Genomic DNA, 23,808 nt, shown 5'->3' on the forward strand with positions numbered 1-23,808 from the left:
CTCTTCATGTGGTTCGTTATGTTTAGCACATTGTCTGGGTCAGTTCTTATATCATAAGAAGTTAATAATGTAAATGCCCTAAAACCCGTTGATACTACAACAATGCAAAGGTTCTTAACCCCACAGTTTTGCAGATATCATGTAAGACTTGATCTCTCCATTTTTTGCAAAAAAAACTCTCCAGAAAGTGCCATTTAATGGTTTATTCTTCAAATTTTTTTCCTGGGGGGGCGTACCCCCAGACCCCCCTAGGGACAGCCCCATCCCCCCCAAAAATAACAAATCCCAATTTAAACCCTAAAGGATGAAGACCCAAAGAAATTGCTTTGTAAGTGGCAAAATATTGGTTGGCCCCCCAAAATCTCACTCCAAGTTTGGGGAAAAGTTGGCAGCCCTGTATCATTGACTAGCTAGCCACTGTGCTACTGTACTTTCTCGGCGTCCTTGAGTGCCGAGAAAGGCGCCTTTAAAAAATAAATTAAAAAAATAAAATAAAAAGCATTATTACTATTACTGTGCGACTCCAAACAAAGATAGTATAGAAGTGAGATCTCTCACTTTAGCTAAAACAGAGACCCAAACACAGGGGGAAAATAGGAGCTGCAGGAGTGTGCAGTACAACAACATGTTGGTTTTTAAATGAAACCATGTAAACCTATTGAATTACAACCTCAAAATACAATTATGATCCTAAAAAAAATGGGCGCTTTAAACATAACACAATTACATAATGGTTTGAGTGATCATAATTCACAGTCTTTAATAGTGGTTTGTGGTGCATGTGTGGGTCTATAGGACACTAAATGCCAACAAAATCAATTTGAAAGAATATACAGTACATATGCCTAATAAATCTTGTATGTGTCATTCTTATGTGGAAGAACCATCAATACAAAACTGCATCTGAACAAAACCAAGCTCTGATAAAACAATGACCAATCCTTTAAGTTTATAGTTGGACATTTGTTTAAACAAAATAAGTCTTATTCATATTGCTGCCTGTCTTGCATATGCTGTTATATGACCTTGTTACTAATTATATTTGTATGTGTTCTCAGGTGATCATTGTGTTAATGAAGTCCACCCAAAGAGAACAGGTCCTATGTCAGTCAACCAATGCACTGCTGGCTACTGTCTGTCTGTTTTGTGGAGATGAGGTCTCCCGGCAGCAGTATAGAAGGTGAGATTTTCCAACATTTAGTATAGTTAAATTTCTGCTATTAAAGTAGTATGTATAGGAATTACTAGTGGATATTGATTAATTTAATCAGAACTGTCTGAGAAGTTTTTTTTTGTATTGTATCAATGTCACTTTATTCACCAAAGTAATGTACAGCAAATGTAAACAGTTTCAGAAGTAAACTGTATGCACTTGTAAAAACAATTTTTTCAAATTACAGTAGGATACAGTAGCATACAGTAGGAACAATGGAGAGGAACTGAAACAAGCAATTTCTTTATCTTCTTATTTCTACAGTAAGACCCAAAAGACGTATTAACTATGGTCAACTTTGGTATCCCCAAAGCAATATTTGTGTGATACTTCCACCTACTGATTATTTGTACGCTGGACTATAGATTTGAATAAGAATACTGTACGGTCTTTCTAAAGTGCTGATAGTTTATAGATCCTATTCCAGATGGTGGGAATTGTGGGAAACCTGTTTTGTCCCCCACTCAACCCCCCCTACAGCATGTTTGTGTTTTGTCTCTTCAGATTGCTTCAGAGCAAACCAGAGGCTGTGCGGAAGGCTCTGTCTGAAAACAGTGTACTTAAAAACATCAACTTCAATGAGAAGTTCCTGGGAGAAGATAATGTTACAGAGAGTAAGATAGCATTATAATGCTTGTCAAAGAAGTGGTCTACTCTTAAAAGATGCTGGGTCTAAAAATCGGGTCAAATATACCTTTCGGTTGATAGTATTGAGAGTACTAATCTGTTGTATGTTTTTACATTTCAGTTTGCTACTCTAATGCTGATTAATTGACAAATAGTGATTTGTACCTTGTAGTCAGTTCATCAAAGCTTCTATATCTTATGTTCAATACGCTGAGGTAGCTCTTTGCAACAAAAAAGCATTATATAAAATTGTTATTAAGGTATAGAGAAAATACTTAAAATAACTGATTCAATTTTAAAAAGGTTGTGGAATACATTTCTAAAATACTGGTGGCTCTCTAATTGTTTTTACCTTTTCTGTAGTCTACGATCTGCCCCAACGGCCCAATGAAGCTCACATTTTCTATGGAAACATGAGTAAGGTAGTGGTGTCGTTGCTGGGAACTAACACAAAGAGCACAGACTATGAACAGAGTGACCACACTAAGCTGCTGACGCCCTCTGCCCAACAAAGTTCAGAGACGAACAGGTACTGTCAGACTTATTTCTAACATACTGTAATAAATCATGACAACAGAATAAACACAAATGGGGGATACAAAAGTAGCCAAATAGTGTTAATCAGTATTGTCATGCATTTCAGTTGTACAAGAGTCACATTGATTTGAAAAAGGCAGTCTAGAGTAGGGCTGCACAATTAATCGAATTTTAATCGCGATCACGATTTTGACTTCCCACAATCAAATTTGCGTGATCGAGCGATTATTTTTTTTAAAGCGTCATTTCATAGAACTGTTTGTTGCATAGCCAATCTACCGCTCCGTAACCCCTGTCAGATCATGTGCCAATGTGCTAGTAGTCGGCTATACGTTGGTTTCAAGGTTTACCAGTTTACCAGTAAACGCAACATTTTGTCCTGTCCGTGTTGTTTTTCAGACAACAGCAGTGACCAGTGCTAGTCAGTGCTAGTAGCGTCTGTTAGCTGTTAGCTCCTCTAGGACGCACCGGTGCTAATGTCCTCACATCTACTTCAATGCTGTTTATATGGATATGATTTAATTTTGCGTTACATGACCCATTTCGTCTGTAAAGCCGTACCTGTGTTGGATCTCTCCTCTTTTTCTCTCTCCTCTTACTCTCCGTGCAGCCCGGCCACATAGCACCGGTCCACACTTTTGACATATGTCTACAGTTTTAATTGTTATTAACACAGCTGTATATCGTTAAGTATGAGGGGCAAACCTGTATTTGTACCAGTGTTTCCGCGGGTAACTCTGCTGTCGCGGCCGCCACGACGAAGAACACAGAAGAAGTTATTGAATGCAACTAACTTCAGTTGGTAGAGTAACAGCGTGGGAGACGGAGCCTGCTGGACCTGGGCGAGAGATGTGACCCATGGCCAGAATATCATAGTTCATAAAAATGGAGCGCAGTGACAATAAAGACACTTCATACACACAACGTGTGTATCCGCCATTCGACCCGTGCTGGAACTGTTCATAATGAGTCAGCTGACTCTCTGTGAATAGGGTCCATCACACTCCCTCTCGCAGTTATAAATAGCCTACGTGACGATAAAATGTATCATGGTTAAAATCAACAAATAATCGTGATCAAAATTTTGATCAAAATAATCGTGATTATAATTTTTGCCATAATCGTGCAGCCTCAGTCTGGAGAAATACATGTTTCAATGTGCATTCTACCTACACATTGATTTGGTAAAAGACACTGTCAGACTATATATCAGTTTTGCTTTTATAGTGAACACATTTAATTAAAATGCATCTTGTAAGACAAATTTTGAGTTTCGTTTTGTTTAATTCCCAGTGGTTTGGCAAATGGCAATGTGTCTCTGGATGTGCTGCCAGTAAAAGGTCCCCAAGGTCCAGCCCTGAGAGTGGCAGAGCCCTCCTCAAAGGTACCACAAGCCCTCTTTACTGGATTTTAATGGTTTATTGTGTTGAGTGATGAGTTAGTGTTCATTTATTTTGTGCTCTCTCTACTGGATGAGATGAAAACATTTGTTTTACTAGATTTGAAATTAAAGAGTATTTATCTTTCAATGCAAAATGTCTTCTCCCTTCCAGCCTTCAGAGTCACTACATAGGCAGTCTGAGTCTTGGACCATCCATCCAGAACAACTTCTCCTTGCAACTCCCACCATCGGTGAGTAGAATAAAGTTTTTAGAAAGCATATGTGAAATTGTATCACTTTAAGCTTTGAATTCCACTACATACAGTGCCTTGCGAAAGTATTCGGCCCCCTTGAACTTATCAACCTTTTGACACATTTCAGGCTTCAAACATAAAGATATAAAAAAAAAAATTTTGTGAAGAATCACCAACAAGTGGGACACAATTGTGAAGTGGAAAAAAATCTATTGGATATTTTAAACTTTTTTAGCAAATAAAAAACTGAAAAGTGGTGCGTGCAAAATTATTCGGCCCCCTTGTGTTAATACTTTGTAGAGCCAGCTTTTGCTGCGGTTACAGCTGCAAGTCGCTTGGGGTATGTCTCTATCAGTTTTGCACATCAAGAGACTGAAATTCTTGCCCATTCTTCCTTGCAAAACCGCTCGAGCCATTCTAACATCTGGATACGTTTATTTGTGAACCATTCCTTTGTAGATTTTGCTGTATGTTTGGGATCATTGTCTTGTTGGAAGATAAATCTCCGTCCCAGTTTCAGATCTTTTGCAGACTCCAACAGATTTTCATCCAGAATGGTCCTGTATTTGGCTGCATCCATCTTCCCCTCAATTTTAACCATCTTCCCTGTCCCTGCTGAAGAAAAGCAGGCCCAAACCATGATGCTGCCACCACCATGTTTGACAGTGGGGATGGGGTGTTGAGGGTGATGAGCTGTGTTGCTTTTACGCCAAACATATCGTTTTGCGATGTGGCCAAAAAGTTCGATTTTGGTTTCATCTGACCAGAGCACTTTCTTCCACATGTTTGGTGTGACTCCCAGGGGGCTTGTGGCAAACTTTAGACGTGACTTTTTATGGATATCTTTGAGAAATGGCTTTCTTCTTGCCACTCTTCCATGAAAGTTAGATTTGTGCAGTGTACGACTGATTGTTGTCATATGGACAGACTCTCCCACCTCAGGTGTAGTTCTCTGCAGTTCATCCAGAGGGATCATGGGCCTCTTGGCTGCATCTCTGATCAGTCTTCTCCTTGTCTGAGCTGAAAGTTTACAGGTAGATTTGCAGGGGTCTGATACTCCATCCATTTCAAAATGATCGCTTGCACAGTGCTCCTTGGTATGTTTAAAGCTTCGGAAATCTTTTTGTATCCATTTCCGGCTTTAAACTTCTCCACAACAGTATTACGGACCTGCCTGGTGTGTTCCTTGGTCTTCATGATGCTCTCTGCGCTTTCAACAGAACCCTGAGACTATCACAGAACAGGTGCATTTAAACAGAGACTTGATCACACACAGGTGAATTCTATTTATCACCATCAGTCATTTAGGACAACATTGGATCATTCAGAGATCCTTGCCGAACTTCTAGAGGGAGTTTGCTGCACTGAAAGTAAAGGGGCCGAATAATTTTGCACGCACCACTTTTCAGTTTTTTATTCGCTAAAAAAGTTTAAAATATCCAATAGATTTCGTTCCACTATACAATTGTGTCCCACTTGTTGGTGATTCTTCACAAAAAAATAAAAAATTTATATCTTTATGTTTGAAGCCTAAAATGTGTCAAAAGGTTGAAAAGTTTAAGGGGGCCGAATACTTTCGCAAGGCACTGTATTTTGAATATGGTTAATGAAGCAATACCTCCAAACCAAAAGTGAAAGACTGCAATGACATCTGATTAGTAGTCACCAGAACACATTTGCTTATGCTGTTATTGTTTTTAGATGGTGCAGCCACCACTTGTCAGGTTCAGATCCGGAACAATACATCCAGAGAGCTGAGCTTTGATTTGTCCTGGCCCGCTCACTGCCTCACCATCACCCCTCAGCATGGAGTTATCGAGCCTCAGTAAGAATACACTTGTTGTTTAATAAAATGTTAAGCTAATGGTTTTTGGGTTAAAATTAGATGATGTCTTTCTGTTTGTCATTCTTGTTTTATTTGCATTTACCACACTTACTGTAAGTGATTATACCATATAATTAATGTTGCAATCCTAAAGGGGGTGTGTGTCTGTGTCTGTGTCTGTGTGTGTGGGTGTGTGCGCATATATATAAAATTAAATTGTGTCACTTGTGTCATATTTTCTTTAAGGTGCCACCTACAGATTTTGATCAGCCCCAACCCATCACTAGCAGCTAAATCTACCCTGCTGCCATGGAGTGGACAGATTTATGTCCAGTGTGACGGTCAACAGAAGGTATGGGACACTTGCAATAACACATAAACCCCATTTTCAAACCCCAAGGCAATTTAATCCTCAATCTTGTCTTGGGCTGTGATTAACACAAGATCAATCTGTGCATTGTGACTACTGGTTCAGTTTATTAAGGTCCAGATTCGTGGGGACCTTGCTCTGGATGTGTCTGCAGCCCCAGCAGACAAGACTCTGTCAGCCCTGCCTCCTCAGGCGGCCACGCCAGTGTTGCCTGTGGCCATGCTCACTGCCAAGCCATCACTACCCCTGACGACCAAACAGGCACCTCAAACCCTGGTGGAGATCAGCAACAAGACCATCACGTTTCCCTCCACTTCCGCGGGAGAAGCATCAGGTAGCGAGACAACTAACCAAAGGATGGCATTTTCTCTGTTCACCCTAATATATGGCTGTACAATAAATACAGCAGTACATTGTGGTCTAGTCAGCCGTATATTAGTCTAGCAGCCTGATAAATCTTTAGTGAAAAATCTTTTCCGTTTTCAAACCAATGTGGTTTAAAGACATAACATCAAGGCAGCATACTGTGTGTGTGTATTCCTGTGGGAGACCTAACTCTCTGTTGCTCCTCTACTTCAGAGGCCCAGCTGGAGGTGCAAAATGGGGAAGTGGAAGTGAGGTGGTACCTGTCATCATTTGCTCCTCCATATGTCAAGGTGCTTAAAAAAAAAAAAAATGTTCTTCTGTCAACACTTTCATTCTGTTTACTGTTCTTGGGTTTATCCTTCTTTGGCAAACAAATAATTATGTTACTTATATAGCATTATACATTTCATACAGAGTGTAGTTCAAAGTGCTTCACATCAAAAAGTGAGAAACCACAAAACAAGATCACACAAATTAAAAGAAGGGCAGACAAGTGTGATAAAACCAAGCAATTAAATGACAACAAACAACAAAGGCAGTAAATATCAAGAACCAAGATAGAAAGAAATTCAAAATGAAACATGCGAAAGCATAGAAACAATAAAACATGTATACTATGATAATAAAACAAACAAGTGACAAACACAGTGCTGGAATAATGTTTTCAATCGTTGTTTAAGCTTGCATCTCTTATAGCGAATTCCACAGTTTTGGTGCGTGGTTGAAAAAGGTTGAGTTGTTGGTTTTATTTGGGATAGTTTGCATTTTAAAAACCAGTAGCAGTAGAGGCAGTGAAGAATTATAAAACAAATACTTAGTAATGTAGGCCAGTCCCAAACCATTAAGCGCCTTATAAACAAGCAAAAGAACTTCTCTTTTGTCTCATGACCCCCTCTGGTAAAGAGTTTAATATTTAGGTTCACACTCCAGATGTTTTGGTTTAATGTTGTTTTGTCTTCTTACTGGTCATTAACTCTGGTCTATTTATTCAATGCTAGAAAGGAGCTGAAAAGTTTTTCATTGTACTCTGAGCACAATGACAAAGATCTGAAATATGTATTTAATCCATTTATCTATCTGATCCATCTATCTAATCAATCAACAGCAGTAACTCAGATCATGCTGTGGTCCCTTATCTCTCCTCAGGGGGTTGACAACACTGGAGATGTTTACCGGGCCACTTACACTGCTTTCAGATGCTCCAGGGTCTCGGGCACTCTGGGAGCCCATGAGAAGATACAGGTAGGCCCTCGCATCCAACTAGAATTGTCAGTGCACCTTACATTCCTTATTACAGGACTGACCAAGTGCAGGTGTAAACATTCAGAGTTTTAGTTCCAGACCAGGTAAATTGTTTACGTAAGTCCCAGGTTTTGTAGAATCTGTTGATGGAACGGGTGAGGGTACATCTGATTTTTTTTTTCTTTTTTTTTTCAGCTTAACATTCTGCATAATTTGCCGAACCCAGACTGGTAGCTGGTGCCACAAGAGAGTCGCCTGATAGCTGAGAAATAGGACTTAAACAAGCTTAGTGTAATTCCAACTAAATCTTCCAATGTCTGTAACAGGATGGTATGGTCAATAGTGTTGAATGCAGCACTAAGATCTAATAAGACAAGTTTGGAGACAAGTACTTTGTCAGCAGCAGTTCAAAAGTTGTCACCAGTGCCGTCTCTGTGCTATTATGCTTTCTAAATCCTAACTGAAATTCATCAAATAAACTATTGCTATGTAGAAAATTATATAATTAATGACTGTGGTACATAACCTGTTAAAAGAGACATCTTGATCATATCTAGTAATGAAGTGTTTACCACAGGTAAAGCTTCTTTAAATAGCATCATGGGGATGGGGTCTAAGAGACAGGTAGATAGCTTAGCTGAAGAGACCTTTAACATTATTTGTTGAAGGTCAATAGGATAAAAGCAGTCTAAGTATATGTCAGGTTGTTCTTTCCAGTAGTCCTGCGTTTAAAGGTGAACCAGTTTATAGAAGATCACAAAGTTTTCACTACTACTAAAGGAATAGATGGCTCAGTAGAGCTGTGGCTATCTGTCAGCCTGGCTACCGTGCTGAAAAGAAACCTTGGGTTGTTCTTATTTTCTTCTTTTAGTGATAAATGCCATTGGCTACATTTTAAATGGATGTCTGCCAATAGGCCTAAAACATCACATATATGAGACAGAGACAGGGACTCCAGGTTATTAAGATTCTGACTGAGCAGCAAGGTATGAATTCAGTTGTGAGTTTGTGGGAATTCACAGATGCGGTTTCTCTTTTTAATCTTCCCCTTAACATTTAAAGGAAACTACATGTATGTGTGTGTGATCAAATATAGCTCCTGGAAAGAAAATAAAGGATACATTTTAAGTGACTAAACAATACGAAGACATTAATGAAGAAGTTTACCAGCACATTGGCCTGGAGTCATTCTTGATGCCTACTGTCTCAAATATCTCTCTCAGATAAGGCCGAGGATGATCAGGAATGATCGTCTTGGTGCTTGTCTGCCGAATCTCTGGGATCTCAGTTTTCTTTATTTTCAGTCATGTTGCTGTCCACACTTCTATGTGCGCTAACGTTAGCGCCATCAAATCATGATTTGCCGCAAATGAATGCAAAATGCCGAATCTGTTGAGTTGGCTTTGTGGTCATGGTCAAGTGCAACGTACAGTAGTGTAAATTCTCATCCAATTTGATTGAATTCAGTATTGATGACAATAATAACGGTAACTCCAGTGAAATTATTTGAAACTTGTTAGTAAGGACTAGATTTGGACTGTATTTAAAGCTGATTCTGGTTTCCAACTCCGCCCCAGGTGTGTCTGTTAAGACACGGACGGAGAAAAATTCGCTCTAGCTAAGTTTCCATCCACTTGTCAATCAAATTATCTGAAGTTCGGTTAATAAAAACAACTCATGCGAATAAAGCTGATGAAACAGGTGAAGAACACAAACAACAAAATCACAAGCTAACTTACTTTAAATGTGCACGAATAATAGATCAATACAACAACAGGCTTAAATGAACTGACAACATCAGTTATACGACTTACATTTCTCAAGGACTCACACACAAAATGTCAACTGATTATCATCCAGATACAGTGGTGTGAAAAAGTGTTTGCCCCCTTCCTCATTTCCTGTTCCTTTGCATGTTTGTCACACTTAAGTGTTTCGGAACATCAAACCAATTTAAACAATAGTCAAGGACAACACAAGTAAACACAAAATGCAATTTGTAAATGAAGGTGTTTATTATTAAAGGTGAAAAAAAATCCAAACCATCATGGCCCTGTGTGAAAAAGTGATTGCCCCCTAAACATAATAACTGGTTGGGCCACCTTTAGCAGCAACAACTGCAACCAAGCGTTTGCGATAACGTGCAATGAGGCTTTCACAGCGTCCTGGAGGAATTTCCGCCCACTCATCTTTGCAGAATTGTCCTAATTCAGTTACATTACATGGTTTTCAAGCATGAACGGCCTTTTTAAGGTCATACCACAACATCTCAATAGGATTCAGGTCAGGACTTTGGCTAGGCCACTCCAAAGTCTTCATTTTGTTTTTCTTCAGCCATTCGGTGGTGGACTTGCTGGTGTGTTTAGGATCATTGTCCTGCTGCAGAACCCAAGTTTGTTTCAGCTTGAGTACACGAACAGATGGTCGGACATTCTCTTTCAGGATCTCTTGGTAGACAGCAGAATTCATAGTTCCTTTTATCACGGCAAGTCTTCCAGCACCTGAAGCAGCAAAAAAAAACCAGACCATCACACTACCACCACCATATTTTACTGTTGGTATGATGTTCTTTTTATGAAATGCAGTGTTCCTTCTACGCCAGATATACTTGGACACACACCTTCAAAAGAGTTCCACTTTTGTCTCATCGGTCCACAGAATGTTGTCCCAAAAGTCTTGGGGTTCATCAAGATGTGTTGTGGAGAAATTGAGACGAGCTTTGATGTTCTTTTTGCTCAACAGTGGTTTTCTCCTTGGAACTCTGCCATGCAGGCCATTTTTGCCCAGTCTTTTCCTGATGGTGGAGGCATGAACGCTGACCTTAACTGAGGCAAGTGAGGCCTGCAGTTCTTTGGACGTTGTTTTGGGGTCTTTTGTGACCTCTTGGATGAGTTGTCGCTGCGCTCTTGGGGTAATTTTGGGCGCCCGGCCACTCCTGGGAAGGTTCACCACTGTTCCATGTCTTCGCCATTTGTGGATAATGGCTCTCACTGTGGTTCGCTGGATTCCCAAAGCTTTGGAAATGGCTTTTTAACCCTTTCCAGACTTATAGATCTCAATTACTTTCTTTCTCAATTGTTCCTGAATTTCTTTGGGCCTCAACATGATGTGTAGCTTTTAAGGATCTTCTGGTGGACCTTACTGTGTCAAGCAGCTCCTATTTAAGTGATGCCTTGATTGTGAACAGGTGTGGCAATAATCAGGCCTGGGTGTGGCTAGAGAAATTGAACTCAGGTGTGGACAACCACAGTTATAGTATGTTTTAACAAGGGGGGCAATCACTTTTTCACACAGGGCCATGATGGTTTGGATTTTTTTTCCCCTTTAATAATAAACACCTTCATTTACAAATTGCATTTTGTGTTTACTTGTGTTGTCCTTGACTATAGTTTAAATTGGTTTGATGTTCCGAAACACTTAAGTGTGACAAACATGCAAAGGAACAGGAAATGAGGAAGGGGGCAAACACTTTTTCACACCACTGTAGATAGTCTTTTTTTCTCTCACTTTTTTCTCTGTGTGCCGTGCGAGCCAGCTTGCCGTTTGAGGCGCAATGCACTATCACACCTGATAGACAACCTTTTGTACAAAACGAAAGTAACGATATAATTCTTTATTTTAGTGACAGTGGATAGACATGAAAGGGGGAGAGGGATAGGGGGATGACACGCAGCAAAGGGCCGCAGGTTGAATACAAACCCCGGCCGCTGCAGGATTCAGCCAACATGGGGCAAAGGCTCTTATTGGGTGATCTAGGTTTGTTCAACGTTACTTTAGCACGAGGCAGAACTCTAACACAGCTCAATCATGTCACTGATGTGAACATTTAATGTTACTTACTCACTCCTCTTCATCACCTATGGGACATAAGGCTGTAAAGAGATCTCTCCATCATTTCACTTCTAGTCTCTAATCTTTTCAGATTAATTTAAATAAAGGTTGATCAATCACATAATCATTTTCAAAACATTAAAAACTGTTTATGTGTTATTTGTTTCAAAAGCCAGCAATAAATAACTCATTCAAATCTAGTGTTCATGTAATTTCATACATTAGCAGTGAAATTATTTAATGCATAATAATCGTGAAACAGTGATTTCTTTTATTTTAATTTATTCAGACTATAATTATACCAACAAAATGTTTAATCGTTGCATTCCTAGACCTATCTCCACAGCGCTGTAGATTAAGGTCAGGCCACACCACAGATACAGTACATTCTGAGATAGGAGGAAAAGAAATTCTAGGTTGGTTGGATTTCTTTGAGCTAATCACAATCCTCTTTCACGGTGCTAAGCTCCAGAAGCAGAAACAGTGGTCTCAGGAAGAAACCTGTTTTAGTGGAATATTTGCGCCCCGCTAAAGAAAACACTGCCTACATTATAAGTAAAGTTGGGTCTGGGAATGTGAGACTGTTGACATGTTAGATTTTGCTATAGGTTGGCCTCTGTGGCAAGCATTTTTGTAGTTAAATCAATTCTGATTGTGGCCTGCTGTTTTTCTTGCTTCCCCAGGTGCCAATTACTTTTCTGCCCAGGGACAGAGGAGACTATGCCCAGTTCTGGGACTTGGAGTGCCACCCTGTGTTTGAGCCCCACCAGAAAACCAGAATCCGCTTCCAACTCTGTGGCACTGTGAGGACTCATTTATTAGTTTAGTGGGATTCAAACACCCTAGTACTTACATAGGTGCTTCTGGAGGGAAGGAGTTACATTGGAAAAGACCATGCTAATATTTTATGTTAGAGGTTTAAGTTTGCTCAAAACACAGTTACGAACTTTTTTTTTTTTTTAAACGTGCTTGAGATCGTATTTTTTTTTCTTTTTCTTATTGTTGATGTCGTTTGCTTAATTAAGGAGTCACTATAATTCTGAGTTTTGTTATAGTATTGTTAATGTTTTCTTATTTGCTCTCCTTAAAGAGTAACTAAACCACAGAGTTTGGGCTGAAGTGCCTTTTACTTTGGAGATTCTGTGAAAAGTATTAATATGGCTGGTAGGGATCCACAGTCTGCAGAGTGGCAGAGTCCGGAGCATGGATGTGTTCTATTAACTGAATACCAAATGCCAAAATGGTACCTATTCAGTTCTATTGAGTAGCTTGCCAGGGACACACAGCATAAAATGTTCTAAGCTTCCGGGTTTGCTTCCTAATATAGGGCTCACTGAAAATGTGCAGTAGTGTTTCTCCAGCTAGCCCCACCCTCAAGTTCCCACTTGGCCCATAGACTTTACATTGTGTCACTGGTTTTTATGTTACTATCTCAGCTAGAAGGATGTTTTTTTAAATATAAAAAGTCTATGGATTAAAAATGTTACTTTAGTCGGTGGGTGTTTGCAAACACAGCATACAAAGTTGGCCCCTTCTCTCCGGCTCAGAGCCAAAGAGACTTTTTTTACTTTTAACACAACTTTATGTGTGCACTGTAAAACTGTTCCATTGAAAAATAGAAACTGGTAAAAGAAAAATCAGTACTTTGTATCATATGCTAAAAGTGCCTTGCTAGTATCAGACACTGAGGGGTGTGACACATGAAAAAGAGGTTCACACTCTGCACGCTTTTATTGGCTGGGGATTACACACTTGTGCTCTTTGTTTACAGCAATTAACGTCCCGCACACAGCAAAATAAGAAGAAAAGACAAAATACAGGCAACGGGCACTGCCACATAGGCTGGGTATTGATACTCCATAACAGTATGGAACTCAGATCTACAAAAAACTTACTATTTGTATGATTTTGCTAGCTGCCAATCATCAATTTGTTCATCAATGCGTTCTTCGATTTGATGCATAGTTTGATTGGCCCACTATCACAGCAGCAACAATCCATAAAGTATGTGAAGTAGAGTGTGTTGTATTTGATGGCAGGTAAGCTTGCTAATTTTGAAGTTCAAGTTCAAAAACCTTTATTTGTCCCCAAGGGGCGATTTGCTACCAAAACCTTCAAACGTATCAAAAGAAGTACCCTATTGGGAATCCGTATCACTTAAAGTATGCTGGCCTTGCCACCACACACTTCTAGTGGGTCATAAGTGATCATTGAGAGGGACAATTAATAATTTTTTTATTAGCCTTAGAGGGCCTTATGGCTGAACTTGTCAGGCCTGAGTGACACACAGAAGGCGGGAGTCATGGATGCAACAGATGACCCCACCAAAGGTCTGTTTGGCCCAGCTCTGGAGAAGATGAGAGAGGCCAGCACCCTCCGAACACAGGAGGGTGAAGCCCTCAACCTCTGCCTGCCCCGGAGGCACACACCCCGTCCCCAGCAGGGACAGGGAGGTAGCTTTGCTGCGCCGACAGCAAAGGTAGCGCAGGGAGCTACAAGGCCACAGAGGCAGGCCACTGGTCCACAGACTGGCCAGCAGTCTCAGTCAGACATTTCAAGCCATGGGGGACACACTCCTTTACGGCTGTGGCAGCAAAGAATCGCCACTCCCATCCCGGAGAAGGGAAAAAGAAGCGGCCATCCCCCAAGCTTCTCCCTCCACCCCTCCTACAAAGAGGAGGAAGGTTGGAGAGGTAGTGCAAACCCCCGAGGTTTGTGGTTCAGGGGCCCTGGTGTTACACAGTTCTCCAAGGGACCCCTCTCAGTTTCTCTCCCTCCTCATCAAAGAGGAGGCGAGTCAGGGGCAGAAAGTGTTAAGTGTCACCAAGCACTTTTACAATTTTCAAAAGGGAAACAAATAGGGCGAAATGCTTCCCCCAAAACAAAATAAAAATAACACCCAAGTTAAGCCTGAGCTAGCAGGGGGAGTTCTCGCTCCTCCCATGGGAGAACACTCTCTCCTGGCCAGGGAGATGACGTCACTGCAATGCGACTAAAAGGGTCCCCTCCCAGTCCGAGTGGACAGATGGCGCGCATGCGCAGTTCACTCATGGGTTCTATCAACTACCAAAACAGGGTTTGTCAGGGTTACAGACTACAGTTTGCTATGAAACCACCCAGATTCGACGGTGTTAGTTTCAATGGCAAAAGGGGATGCAGCACATTCCTACAGGACGAATACCAAGCCATCCCATTCGGGCTGGCAATCCCTTTTCAGTGTTCTGTGGTGGACCTGCTGTGTTTCCTACAGTATCTGATGGATGACGGAAAAGCTTTCTCCACAATTAAGATGTACTTGGCTGCTGTCTCAGCCTGCCACGTGGGTTTTGGGGATAAGCCCGCAGGGTATCATCCCTTGGTTTGACGTTTCATGAAAGGGGCATGTTGCAAGCTCCCAGTTTCCAGGCCCCGGTTCCTCTAAGGGACTTATCGGTCGTGTTGGACGCCCTCTCTGATCACCCGTTTGAGCCTATGGAGGCAGTGGGGATGAAGTTTGTCTCTCTTAAAACAGCTTTGCTCTTGGCTTTAATCACTGCAAAGCGAGTGAGTGACTTACAGGCTTTGTCTGTTCAGCCAACCTGTCACCAGTTTGCCCCAGGGCTCTCTAGAGTCTGTTTGCGGCCCAACCCAGCATTTGTGCCTACGGTGACGGAGTCAGCCTACAGGTGCCCTTCTGTGGAGCTCTGGGCTTTCCACCTGCCTCCGTCTGCTCAGAAGAGGAGAGAAGGCTTCTCATGTTGTGCCCTGTCCGGGCCCTGCACATGTATGTGAGTTGGACGGCTGTGTTCAGGAAAGCTGATCAGCTGTTTGTGTCCTGGGTTACACCCCACAAGGGTAAGCCGTTGTCCTGCCAGAGGCTATCCCACTGGATTGTGGAGGCCATGTCATTGGCCTATGAGTGTAAAGGTTTGCAGGCCCCTCTGGATCTGAGAGCTCATTCACCGAGAGGCATGGCCACATCATGGGCCCTTTTCAGTGGTATTTCAGTGGCAGAAATTTGTGCGGCAGCAAGCTGGGCTACGCTCACACTTTTGTGAGGTTCTACAGGCTCAATGTTTCCAGACCGTCCCTGGCACAGGCTGTGCTGGAGCTGACGGCGACCGGGTTGGTGTAACTCTCAGTTCAATGTTATTTGGCTTTGGGAGATTCAGGCAATCAGGCAAAAGGAAGTGGTCTATATCTCCCATAGTGAAACACCGAACGAAGTTAGAAAAAGAACTTCGGGTTACTTAACGTAACCCATAACAGAGTGAGGTGTTTCACCAACATGTCCCTCTTTGCAGAGACACAGAAAGAAACCTATCTGTAATGATTTGTAAGGAGCCGGTCAACTGTGATTATATGAGGGGGCGTGGCCCCAGCACAGTTCGACCTGTCTGTCACAGACAGACATGGTGTCATTGGAGCTTCCATAGTTGGTCACGCCGAGGCGATTCCCATAGAGAAACACCTTTCAAAGGAACCGGGTTTACGTTAAGGAACCAAAAGCTTTGTAGTGTCAATGACAGAATTAACTATGAGAAAAGTGGGATGTGAGGGGGGGCAACCCGGCTGAGATGGGCCTGTATGCTTTGAGTGTGTGCCACTTCAGTGTGAAGTGTTATGACAGACAGTTATCTTTAGAGCATACATACACAACTGGGGTAATTTCAGATGGCTCCACATAACTAGGTTAAGTGGCTAAGATGAAAGGGCTTACCTTATTGTTGCCTAATTTCTTAGATGCGGTGCTGAAAGTGGAATGCCAAATCCTGCAATGGTGTTAAATGCTAATCTGTGACTCCAATATACGATAAGACTTTGATTAGCTATGTATCTGAAAGTTTGATGTGGAACTAGATATTTGTCTTTTTAAAATTAGGTTTTTATCTTGATTAGTAGTAGATTTGCTAGCAATTTGTCTCAGAATAATTAACACCAAGTCAAATGTCTGTGCGTGTAGGGAATAAATTCTGGACCAGTGGAACGACCACCGGAAGGAGACTGCTCTCTGGTGAAGACAGAGGCCACAGTCAAGACCAGGAAGAAAGCTGATTCCTCTGCAGGCAAAACCAGGTGTGACCTGCTTAGCTAAAATAATAATACGAGAAGCTGGTTAAAGGAATGAAAAAGGGACGCTGTGTTCAAATGGTCCAACAAGTGCCCCCACTGGTAAACTTTGAAAAAAAATTGTTAGGCAAGGCTACATGTGAACGGGAATATTAGTGGAAAACTTACTTTCATTAGCCATGTAAACAGCTTAGTCGGAATATCGTCTTTTTTGTAATTAGAGCAAAAAACTGAATATTATGTGCATAAACGTCACTGTTTCCTTTCAACTCGCTACTAGGGATAATACATGACAGAAATGGATGGTAATTTGTTGTATATTGGTTAGCTCAGTCTTTACGAGGGGAAAAGATTCAAGCATCCAGTACTCTACACATTAGTCATTTATGTAATGATTTAAAAAATGATCCTGATTTACTAGACCCAGAAATTCACTTTAATAACTTTTATCTAATAAGTTTAATGTAAGTTTTCAAGTATGTGTCTCATCTTAAGGTGTTGATTGTGTAACAGTTATGCATTCTGCTTAAACATCCACAATTTAAAATTCTCAGTCAGGAGGAGGCTGTGCGGAGGGGTGTGTATTCACCACAGGATCTATACACCTTCCCAGCCACACGAGTGGGTGAATCCAGCACTCTGAAGGTTAACATCCGTAACAACTCGTCTGATACGCATGAGGTAAGGTATGCCTTATTTTTATGAAGACATTGGAATGTAAATTGTTTACTTTCTCACTTACTGCAGCAAAAACTAAAACACAGTTATACAGTTGTGTTCAGAATAATAGCAAGTGAATATTGCTCGAATAACTTTGAATTCCATAATATTAATGCATTGGGAACACTGCAAATTGAATTGCAAATCAAAACATAACCAAAATTATCAAGTGTGTAATACCTTTACAGAAAGTGAAGAAAAAGAAATATTAGGGTGTTTTTCTTTACAGAACAGGTTTTTTCTCACAGAGCATTTCAGTTTAATTAGAGAGAGACAGGCAGCACAATGAGGAGGCAGAAGGCCTATACTGCACAGGATTTAAATCGTGAATTGGATTTTCTTTTTTATTGAGCCATATCCCCCAGCCCTACAAGAACATTCACTCCTCTTATTGGGCAGATATGTCTAGGGCAGGCGCAGGGAAGTAGATGCATGAAGAAGGTTTTATGTTCTAGACTAGGGTGTATCTCTTCCATCTTACGGTCAAACCAGCTAATTTCATTTTTAATAATCCAACATTATCACCAAGACTTTGCTCTTTTGTGCCAGTGTCTGTGTCCAGCTTTAGGAACAGCTGGTTTGACTATGGAAATAAAAGTGATGACACTCTTGTACGCAGTTGTAATAAAATAAATGTATGTATTGTTTTTTCATTGATTACATCCCAGTTTGCAACACAGTAATACAAAAGATACCTTATTTATTGATATTGGTTGATTTCAATGTTGATCGATTCAACACCAAAGATTCAGTTGTTCATGTTGTAACTTATGACACATAAGGATATTGGTAACAATTCCCCTCCCAAGCTGTAGGTGCTTTGGTGTTGGTAGCTAATGCTAATGTTATTCTTGGTGGGTAAAATAAGATTACGACACCGTCCAACACGCTCATTTCTTTTTAGTGACCACGGTTAACAACTCTGGGCTAACCCACAAATTCCTCAGTAACGTTAACTGTATAGATAGACAACTAATCTAATGGTAATTTAGCTAGCTAGCACACCTTTTGTCTTCTGCCTCAGTGTCCCGTTGTGATACCCCTACTGGTTTCCACAACAACTGGTTACCATCATAGAACGTTAAAGAAGAAAAGAAAAGGTGTCCGTATGTTGTGTTTACCTAACAGCTGCTGCTGGGCTGCCTGTGGCACCAGATACTTCACACAATCACAAACATATCCCTGGCGATTTTCGAATCGTTTACCAAATCTACTGGCGCGAAAATGTTTGTCAAAGTAAGCACCACATCACAGCCACCTACAAAAAAATAAGCTCTATCTATTGATCTTGTGGCAAAAAAAGAGTTCCCACTTCAGCCCGCAGCTTTACACAATGAGCTAACATAGCGTTATAGGAAATCGCTTCCAGTTACTTATTAATCAACTACGTCACCAACCGGGTAACACTTTGTTGTGAGCTCATCTACAACAACTGGTTACCTTGCCTTAGTTTATGAAAAACCCGATGTTAGTTATCACGTTTCTTTGGTCGCATCCACGGGCAAATTGACTACTACTACTTCATCATAGCCACCTACTAAGCTACACATTGTGACTGACACACATTTTAACTGATCGAATAGTCAAATATTGTCGAAATACACAATTGCCAACGAGTCACAGAAAAGTGGTAGGCTAATACACAACGTAATTTGAATGCATGGTGTAATGATTTACAGTCATCGTCTCTCCTTTTGTGTAGCCTGCATGGTATGTGATGTTGTGGTGTGGTCTGTTATTCCACATTGCATGACTGTCTTGATTTATGTGTACTGAATGATGAATGTAATACCATCTAACAATTGTCATTGTGCTATGCATGGATTTGATATTTGATGTGTAGCTTCTCTAATTGACTTGCAGCTGACATTTGTAAACCCTATGGAGCCCTACAACATCAAGCACTCCAAATATTCCCTCAGGTAAGTCCAATGGTTACCGCATAAATTCTCATTACTGCACTTTTGATAGTGGCTGAAAGACACCTTCGGAACCAGTGGTTTATAAACCATATTTCTAATCAGTGCCAGTACCAGTGTTTTTACTTGTTACTGTACTTTCATTTTAGGGTTTCCATGGTCTGTTAGAAAAATGGTTTTCTTATGAAACAAATAAAGTAATTAGGTATTAATGTTATGTCAGGAATAGTAAATACAACTCAAGAAATACTCTGTGATGTAACTTAGTCTATGTAATGTTATTTCCCGATTGTGACTGCTCACTGTGGGAAATCCTTTGAGATGTTGGGACATGGAGGATGATGTTACTATATACGGTACACACCCCTTTAGAGTACTAATGTTTTGGCCTTTGGAAGGGGTTGCTTGCCACAGGTACCAGCTGTGCTGTGTTATGCTATGCTGATGTGGGACAGTTTTCCCAATGAAATGGATTTTGTATATGGATTAATGGTAGCCTTGTCACCCTAGCATGCTGTGGCTCTTGTTATGTACTCTCATTTCCACCATGCCCACACTGGGCATAATGTACCCCTGCTTCTTACTTATTGTCTCTTTAATATGCTGTAATCTTTTGTGTGCACAATCTTTTGCGTACACAGTTGAACATTTTCCTTTTTTTGAAAAGAGTTATTCAGGTTATTTTTTTTACATAGTCTAGTATGTCATGATTCATAAAGTACTTGATAGTAGTATGATTGATAGTAATATTTTTATGTGATAAATGTATATTTGTACTGGTGAAAGTGTTATACATTCATGGTCATCATTTCATAAAACATAAAACAATTGTCTATTAACTGCTGCTGTTCTTTTCTACCCATTAGATCCCAGCACTATCTGAAGCTACCGGTCCAGTTCAAGCCCAGTACAGCAGGCAGACACACCGGCTTACTGCTCATCCAGTCAGAAACAAGTGGAAGTCTTGTTATTCAGCTGACTGGTGATGCATTGCCTTGAATCCACCATCCTACGCCACCTCCTCAGGCTGGCTGGCTGGCTTTGGGTGGATGCTCTTCCCTGTACTATTGATCATGAGACAGACGAGTAACCAAGAGGAAAAGACAAAACTGCAAACTGGGTTAAAAAAAGGCAATCCTTTCATCATATTTGGCAATATGTAACCGGAGATGACAGAGACTCTCCTGCCAACACAGTCCTGTATGTCTCTGGATGTGGCACAGATGTTGTCAGTTGGCCAATGAGTGCCTGTTTGTGACTGGAGCTGAATAATTTTGTTTCACAAAGCTAACGATTTTTGTTACTTCACTCTAGATCTAGTTATCCATGAGTCATGTCACAAGGTAGCATTGTTGTTTGTTGCCATGGCCCCTGTCTGACAGTACCAGTTGCACTTTGAGTTGGTCACACAGGAATGCATTGGACTCTTTTTGGAAAAGCCAAACTATGTTTCTTTTTTAGCAATGTTCCAAAGCAAAAATCTGAAAGACGTACAGGGCATTCTTAATCGTAATAAGACTACAGGAGATTTTTTTTTTTTTTAAATCACAACCTCTTTTTATTTAACGTCTGCCTATTTTTCATTAAATGTTCTTAATCTTCTGTACTGGTGTGGTTTCTATGGAAATATCATGCAACCCATCATGCAGAGCCCATCCACAGGGCCCCTTGTCAGCGCCATGTGTTTACTTCATAGCATCCTCGAAGACTTGTTGACCCATGATCATTGAAGCATGAGGCAACCACGATGATGAATGATTATTACATGCTAAAAGAGTAAACTCTGGTGGGGGTTTTGTATGGCAGCTTGCTAGGCCTGCTTAGTATGGTTATCATGGCAAAATATTGTTAATCACTGTTCCAGTCACAGAAACTTACATCCCCATTTCCTCTTTTGGGTCTTTGTCAAATTGGTGAAATTGCTTGGCGCTATTGGATTCACATCTATAAATGATTTTGGAACTGGAATGGTGTTGGGGAAATGTTCATTAAAAGAAGGATATGTCAACATTGTGACACCCTTGTGGAAATAAAAAATAGTAGAGTTAAGCATAATTTTCCTTTTAGTTTTAATATGAAGGCAGTATATTGTCACAGGCTGCTCTAAACATGCCCTGAACATGATCTGTTTTTTTGATTGTTGATGTTAGCTAAAAAAACAACAACCTTGTTGTGTTTTATTGCTAGCTTGTAGCCAGCAGTGAACAAACTTCGTTAAGTAGGTTAATTTTTACTGTGTTGACATTACAGTAGAAAACTACCCTGACATTTTAAATTTGCACATGATTTAAGTAGTATATAATGTAATATATTGTATGTACACATTTTGAATAAAGTTTTGTGATAAATAGCTTGGCTATCATTTTTTAAATCATTTTGCTGTCAGAGGGGTGGGGGGGGATATTTATAAAAGAAATCTGGTTGAAAGGTAGCCTTCTTTTTATTTTCTTGTTTACCTGTCTACCTCTGACTGGGCTTTGGTGGTTTGTACTGTTTTCCTGTGTACAGAGGACAACAAGAAACATTTAGACAAAACAAAAAGTTAAAAGGGATTAAATACAGTTTAAATGGCAATTTAATTTTGCAAAGGTACAAAATAAAATAAACTGAAATATTTTTCTTTTTCGAGAATGCATGCGTGGCCATCTTGCGCATGTGCAGAACGGATCGTGTACCGACATCGTCTACTCTATATATGTCTATGGGCGGACCTAGGCGGACCCAGAGCGTGCTGGGAAACGCCGGCTTCTCAGCTGATTTAACACCTGGTTTACAACATGATGACGTTTTATATAAACTTTTTGTTTCTGAATCGGAAGGATTTTGGGGGCCGACCAAGATGGCCGAGTGAGTAGACGCTTTCTACCGAGCTCTGCCAACAAAAGTTTTGGAAACGGTAAAACTCAATTTATTTTCTCGCCAAGCACCTAACCTTGTTTTGATCAATACAACAGCACTCATAAGACGAACTACCGAGCAATGTCGAACCAACGCGAAAGAAAAAGAGGTCAAGAGAACGCCGGACGGAAGCTAATTCCAAATGCTAGCAGTACTACTCTCAAGGCTAGTGTTAGATATTTTATAACTAGGCGTTCGTTCGGATCTCTGAGGAAAAGTAGGCTGAGGGTCGAATTGAGAATTAGGAAAAGGTTTAATGCAACAGCAGTGATGAAGATGATAAGACAAAGACAATCGGACACAAAGACAATACAGACATAAATGATAACACTGCAGCTGACAGCGGACTGGATCCACGCTTCCCCCTGAGTGAGTCACGTGAAACCAGTGATGAAAAGTCCTAAGTCCCACTGTTTTATCCCCTGCACCTTGGGGTGGTTCCTTTTCACCTGGCACATTCAAATCCTTTCTCATTGGTCCGTAATTGTCATGACAGCAGGTCGAGTGCATCTCTGCTGACCAATGACAACCTGCCTTCTGCACCTTTGGGGGTTGCTTTTGGTTGCAGAGCAAAGGGGTGAAACTCTGACATCAACATAGTCCAATCAACATTGTATTGTTTCAGCCTAGACCAGGACCCCAGGGGACAGGAGACATAAGACCAACTTTTGTTGCATAGCTGGAAGCCCCTTTCCATATGTTAATTGCTAGACCTGACCTGTGGTTCTTTACACACAGAGGAAAAAAATGGGGGAAATGGGGACAGAGGGATGCATAATTTTCTAGCCTGGCTCCTTCAGACATATTAACTTATTAAAACTCAAAACTAGCAACGCTCTAATTGACAATTGTCACGATTGTACCTCCACCTCCCTGTCTCTCGCCACTGCTGAAGACTTCATGGGTGAATTTCAACCGCTACATTACATTAAATTACTACTAAGTCGCAAGCACCGAAGAAAATGATGTACACAGCTGGGTCTGAGCAAACCAACGCTAACGATATCATAGCTAGCCTCTCAACTCTAATAAACACGCGGTCAGACAAAATTGAAAGCATGGTCAGTGCTAATGCACTTAAAATTGAAGGACTTAAGAAGACTATTGACTTTGTGTGCGCAGAAATTAAAGAGGTAAAGAGCAAAGTGTGTACACTTGAGGGAAAATGGCAAAAGGAGAAAAACGAGTGGACACATGTCAGCAAAGGGTCTCGGAGTTAGAAAGATACTCCAGGAGATGGAACCTGATACTTTACGGAGTTGAAGAGTCAGAAAAAGAAAACATACGAAAGAAGCCCATTGAGGTCTGTCAAGCTGTTCTGCCGGAGGAGAAGGACAGGCTGGCTGATACTATCAACACCGTACATCGGCTCGGCGCCAAGCGGCAACACGACAACAAACCCAGAGGCATCATCATCCAGTTCATTGCTCGTTTCTGCAGAGACGCCGTATGGAAAGCTGCCAAGACGTCGCCACACCTGCGTGACAACGGGTTAAGATTTGCGGAGGATCTTTCTCAGGAAGACCGAGACCGAAGGAGCAAACCGTGGCCAGTGATTTAAAAAAAAAAAAAAAAA

The 23,808-nt window shown here is 40.9% G+C and overlaps 1 protein-coding gene across 5 annotated transcripts in view; it reads left to right on the forward strand.

The window, feature by feature from the left end:
• Positions 1-21,684, forward strand: part of cep192 (centrosomal protein 192) — an 86,469-nt gene extending 64,785 nt beyond the window's left edge. For 2 of the 5 annotated variants that reach the window (XM_034873840.1, XM_034873844.1), the window contains 15 exons: positions 1,059-1,180; positions 1,718-1,827; positions 2,204-2,369; positions 3,671-3,761; positions 3,931-4,009; positions 5,714-5,837; positions 6,084-6,189; positions 6,313-6,541; positions 6,787-6,863; positions 7,720-7,815; positions 12,330-12,449; positions 16,589-16,701; positions 17,250-17,376; positions 19,279-19,337; positions 20,201-21,684. In XM_034873840.1, the coding sequence (XP_034729731.1) occupies positions 1,059-1,180; positions 1,718-1,827; positions 2,204-2,369; positions 3,671-3,761; positions 3,931-4,009; positions 5,714-5,837; positions 6,084-6,189; positions 6,313-6,541; positions 6,787-6,863; positions 7,720-7,815; positions 12,330-12,449; positions 16,589-16,701; positions 17,250-17,376; positions 19,279-19,337; positions 20,201-20,333 (1,752 nt within the window). In that variant the 3' untranslated portion in view covers positions 20,334-21,684. The remainder of the gene's footprint in view (positions 1-1,058; positions 1,181-1,717; positions 1,828-2,203; positions 2,370-3,670; positions 3,762-3,930; positions 4,010-5,713; positions 5,838-6,083; positions 6,190-6,312; positions 6,542-6,786; positions 6,864-7,719; positions 7,816-12,329; positions 12,450-16,588; positions 16,702-17,249; positions 17,377-19,278; positions 19,338-20,200) is intronic. The other 3 variants (XR_004656952.1, XM_034873841.1, XM_034873842.1) reach the window with 3 other exon arrangements.
• The last annotated feature ends 2,124 nt before the right edge of the window (positions 21,685-23,808 follow it).

The sequence above is a fragment of the Etheostoma cragini genome, chromosome 6, assembly GCF_013103735.1.
Source record: "Etheostoma cragini isolate CJK2018 chromosome 6, CSU_Ecrag_1.0, whole genome shotgun sequence".
In the NCBI taxonomy this organism is placed as follows: Eukaryota; Metazoa; Chordata; class Actinopteri; order Perciformes; family Percidae; genus Etheostoma; species Etheostoma cragini.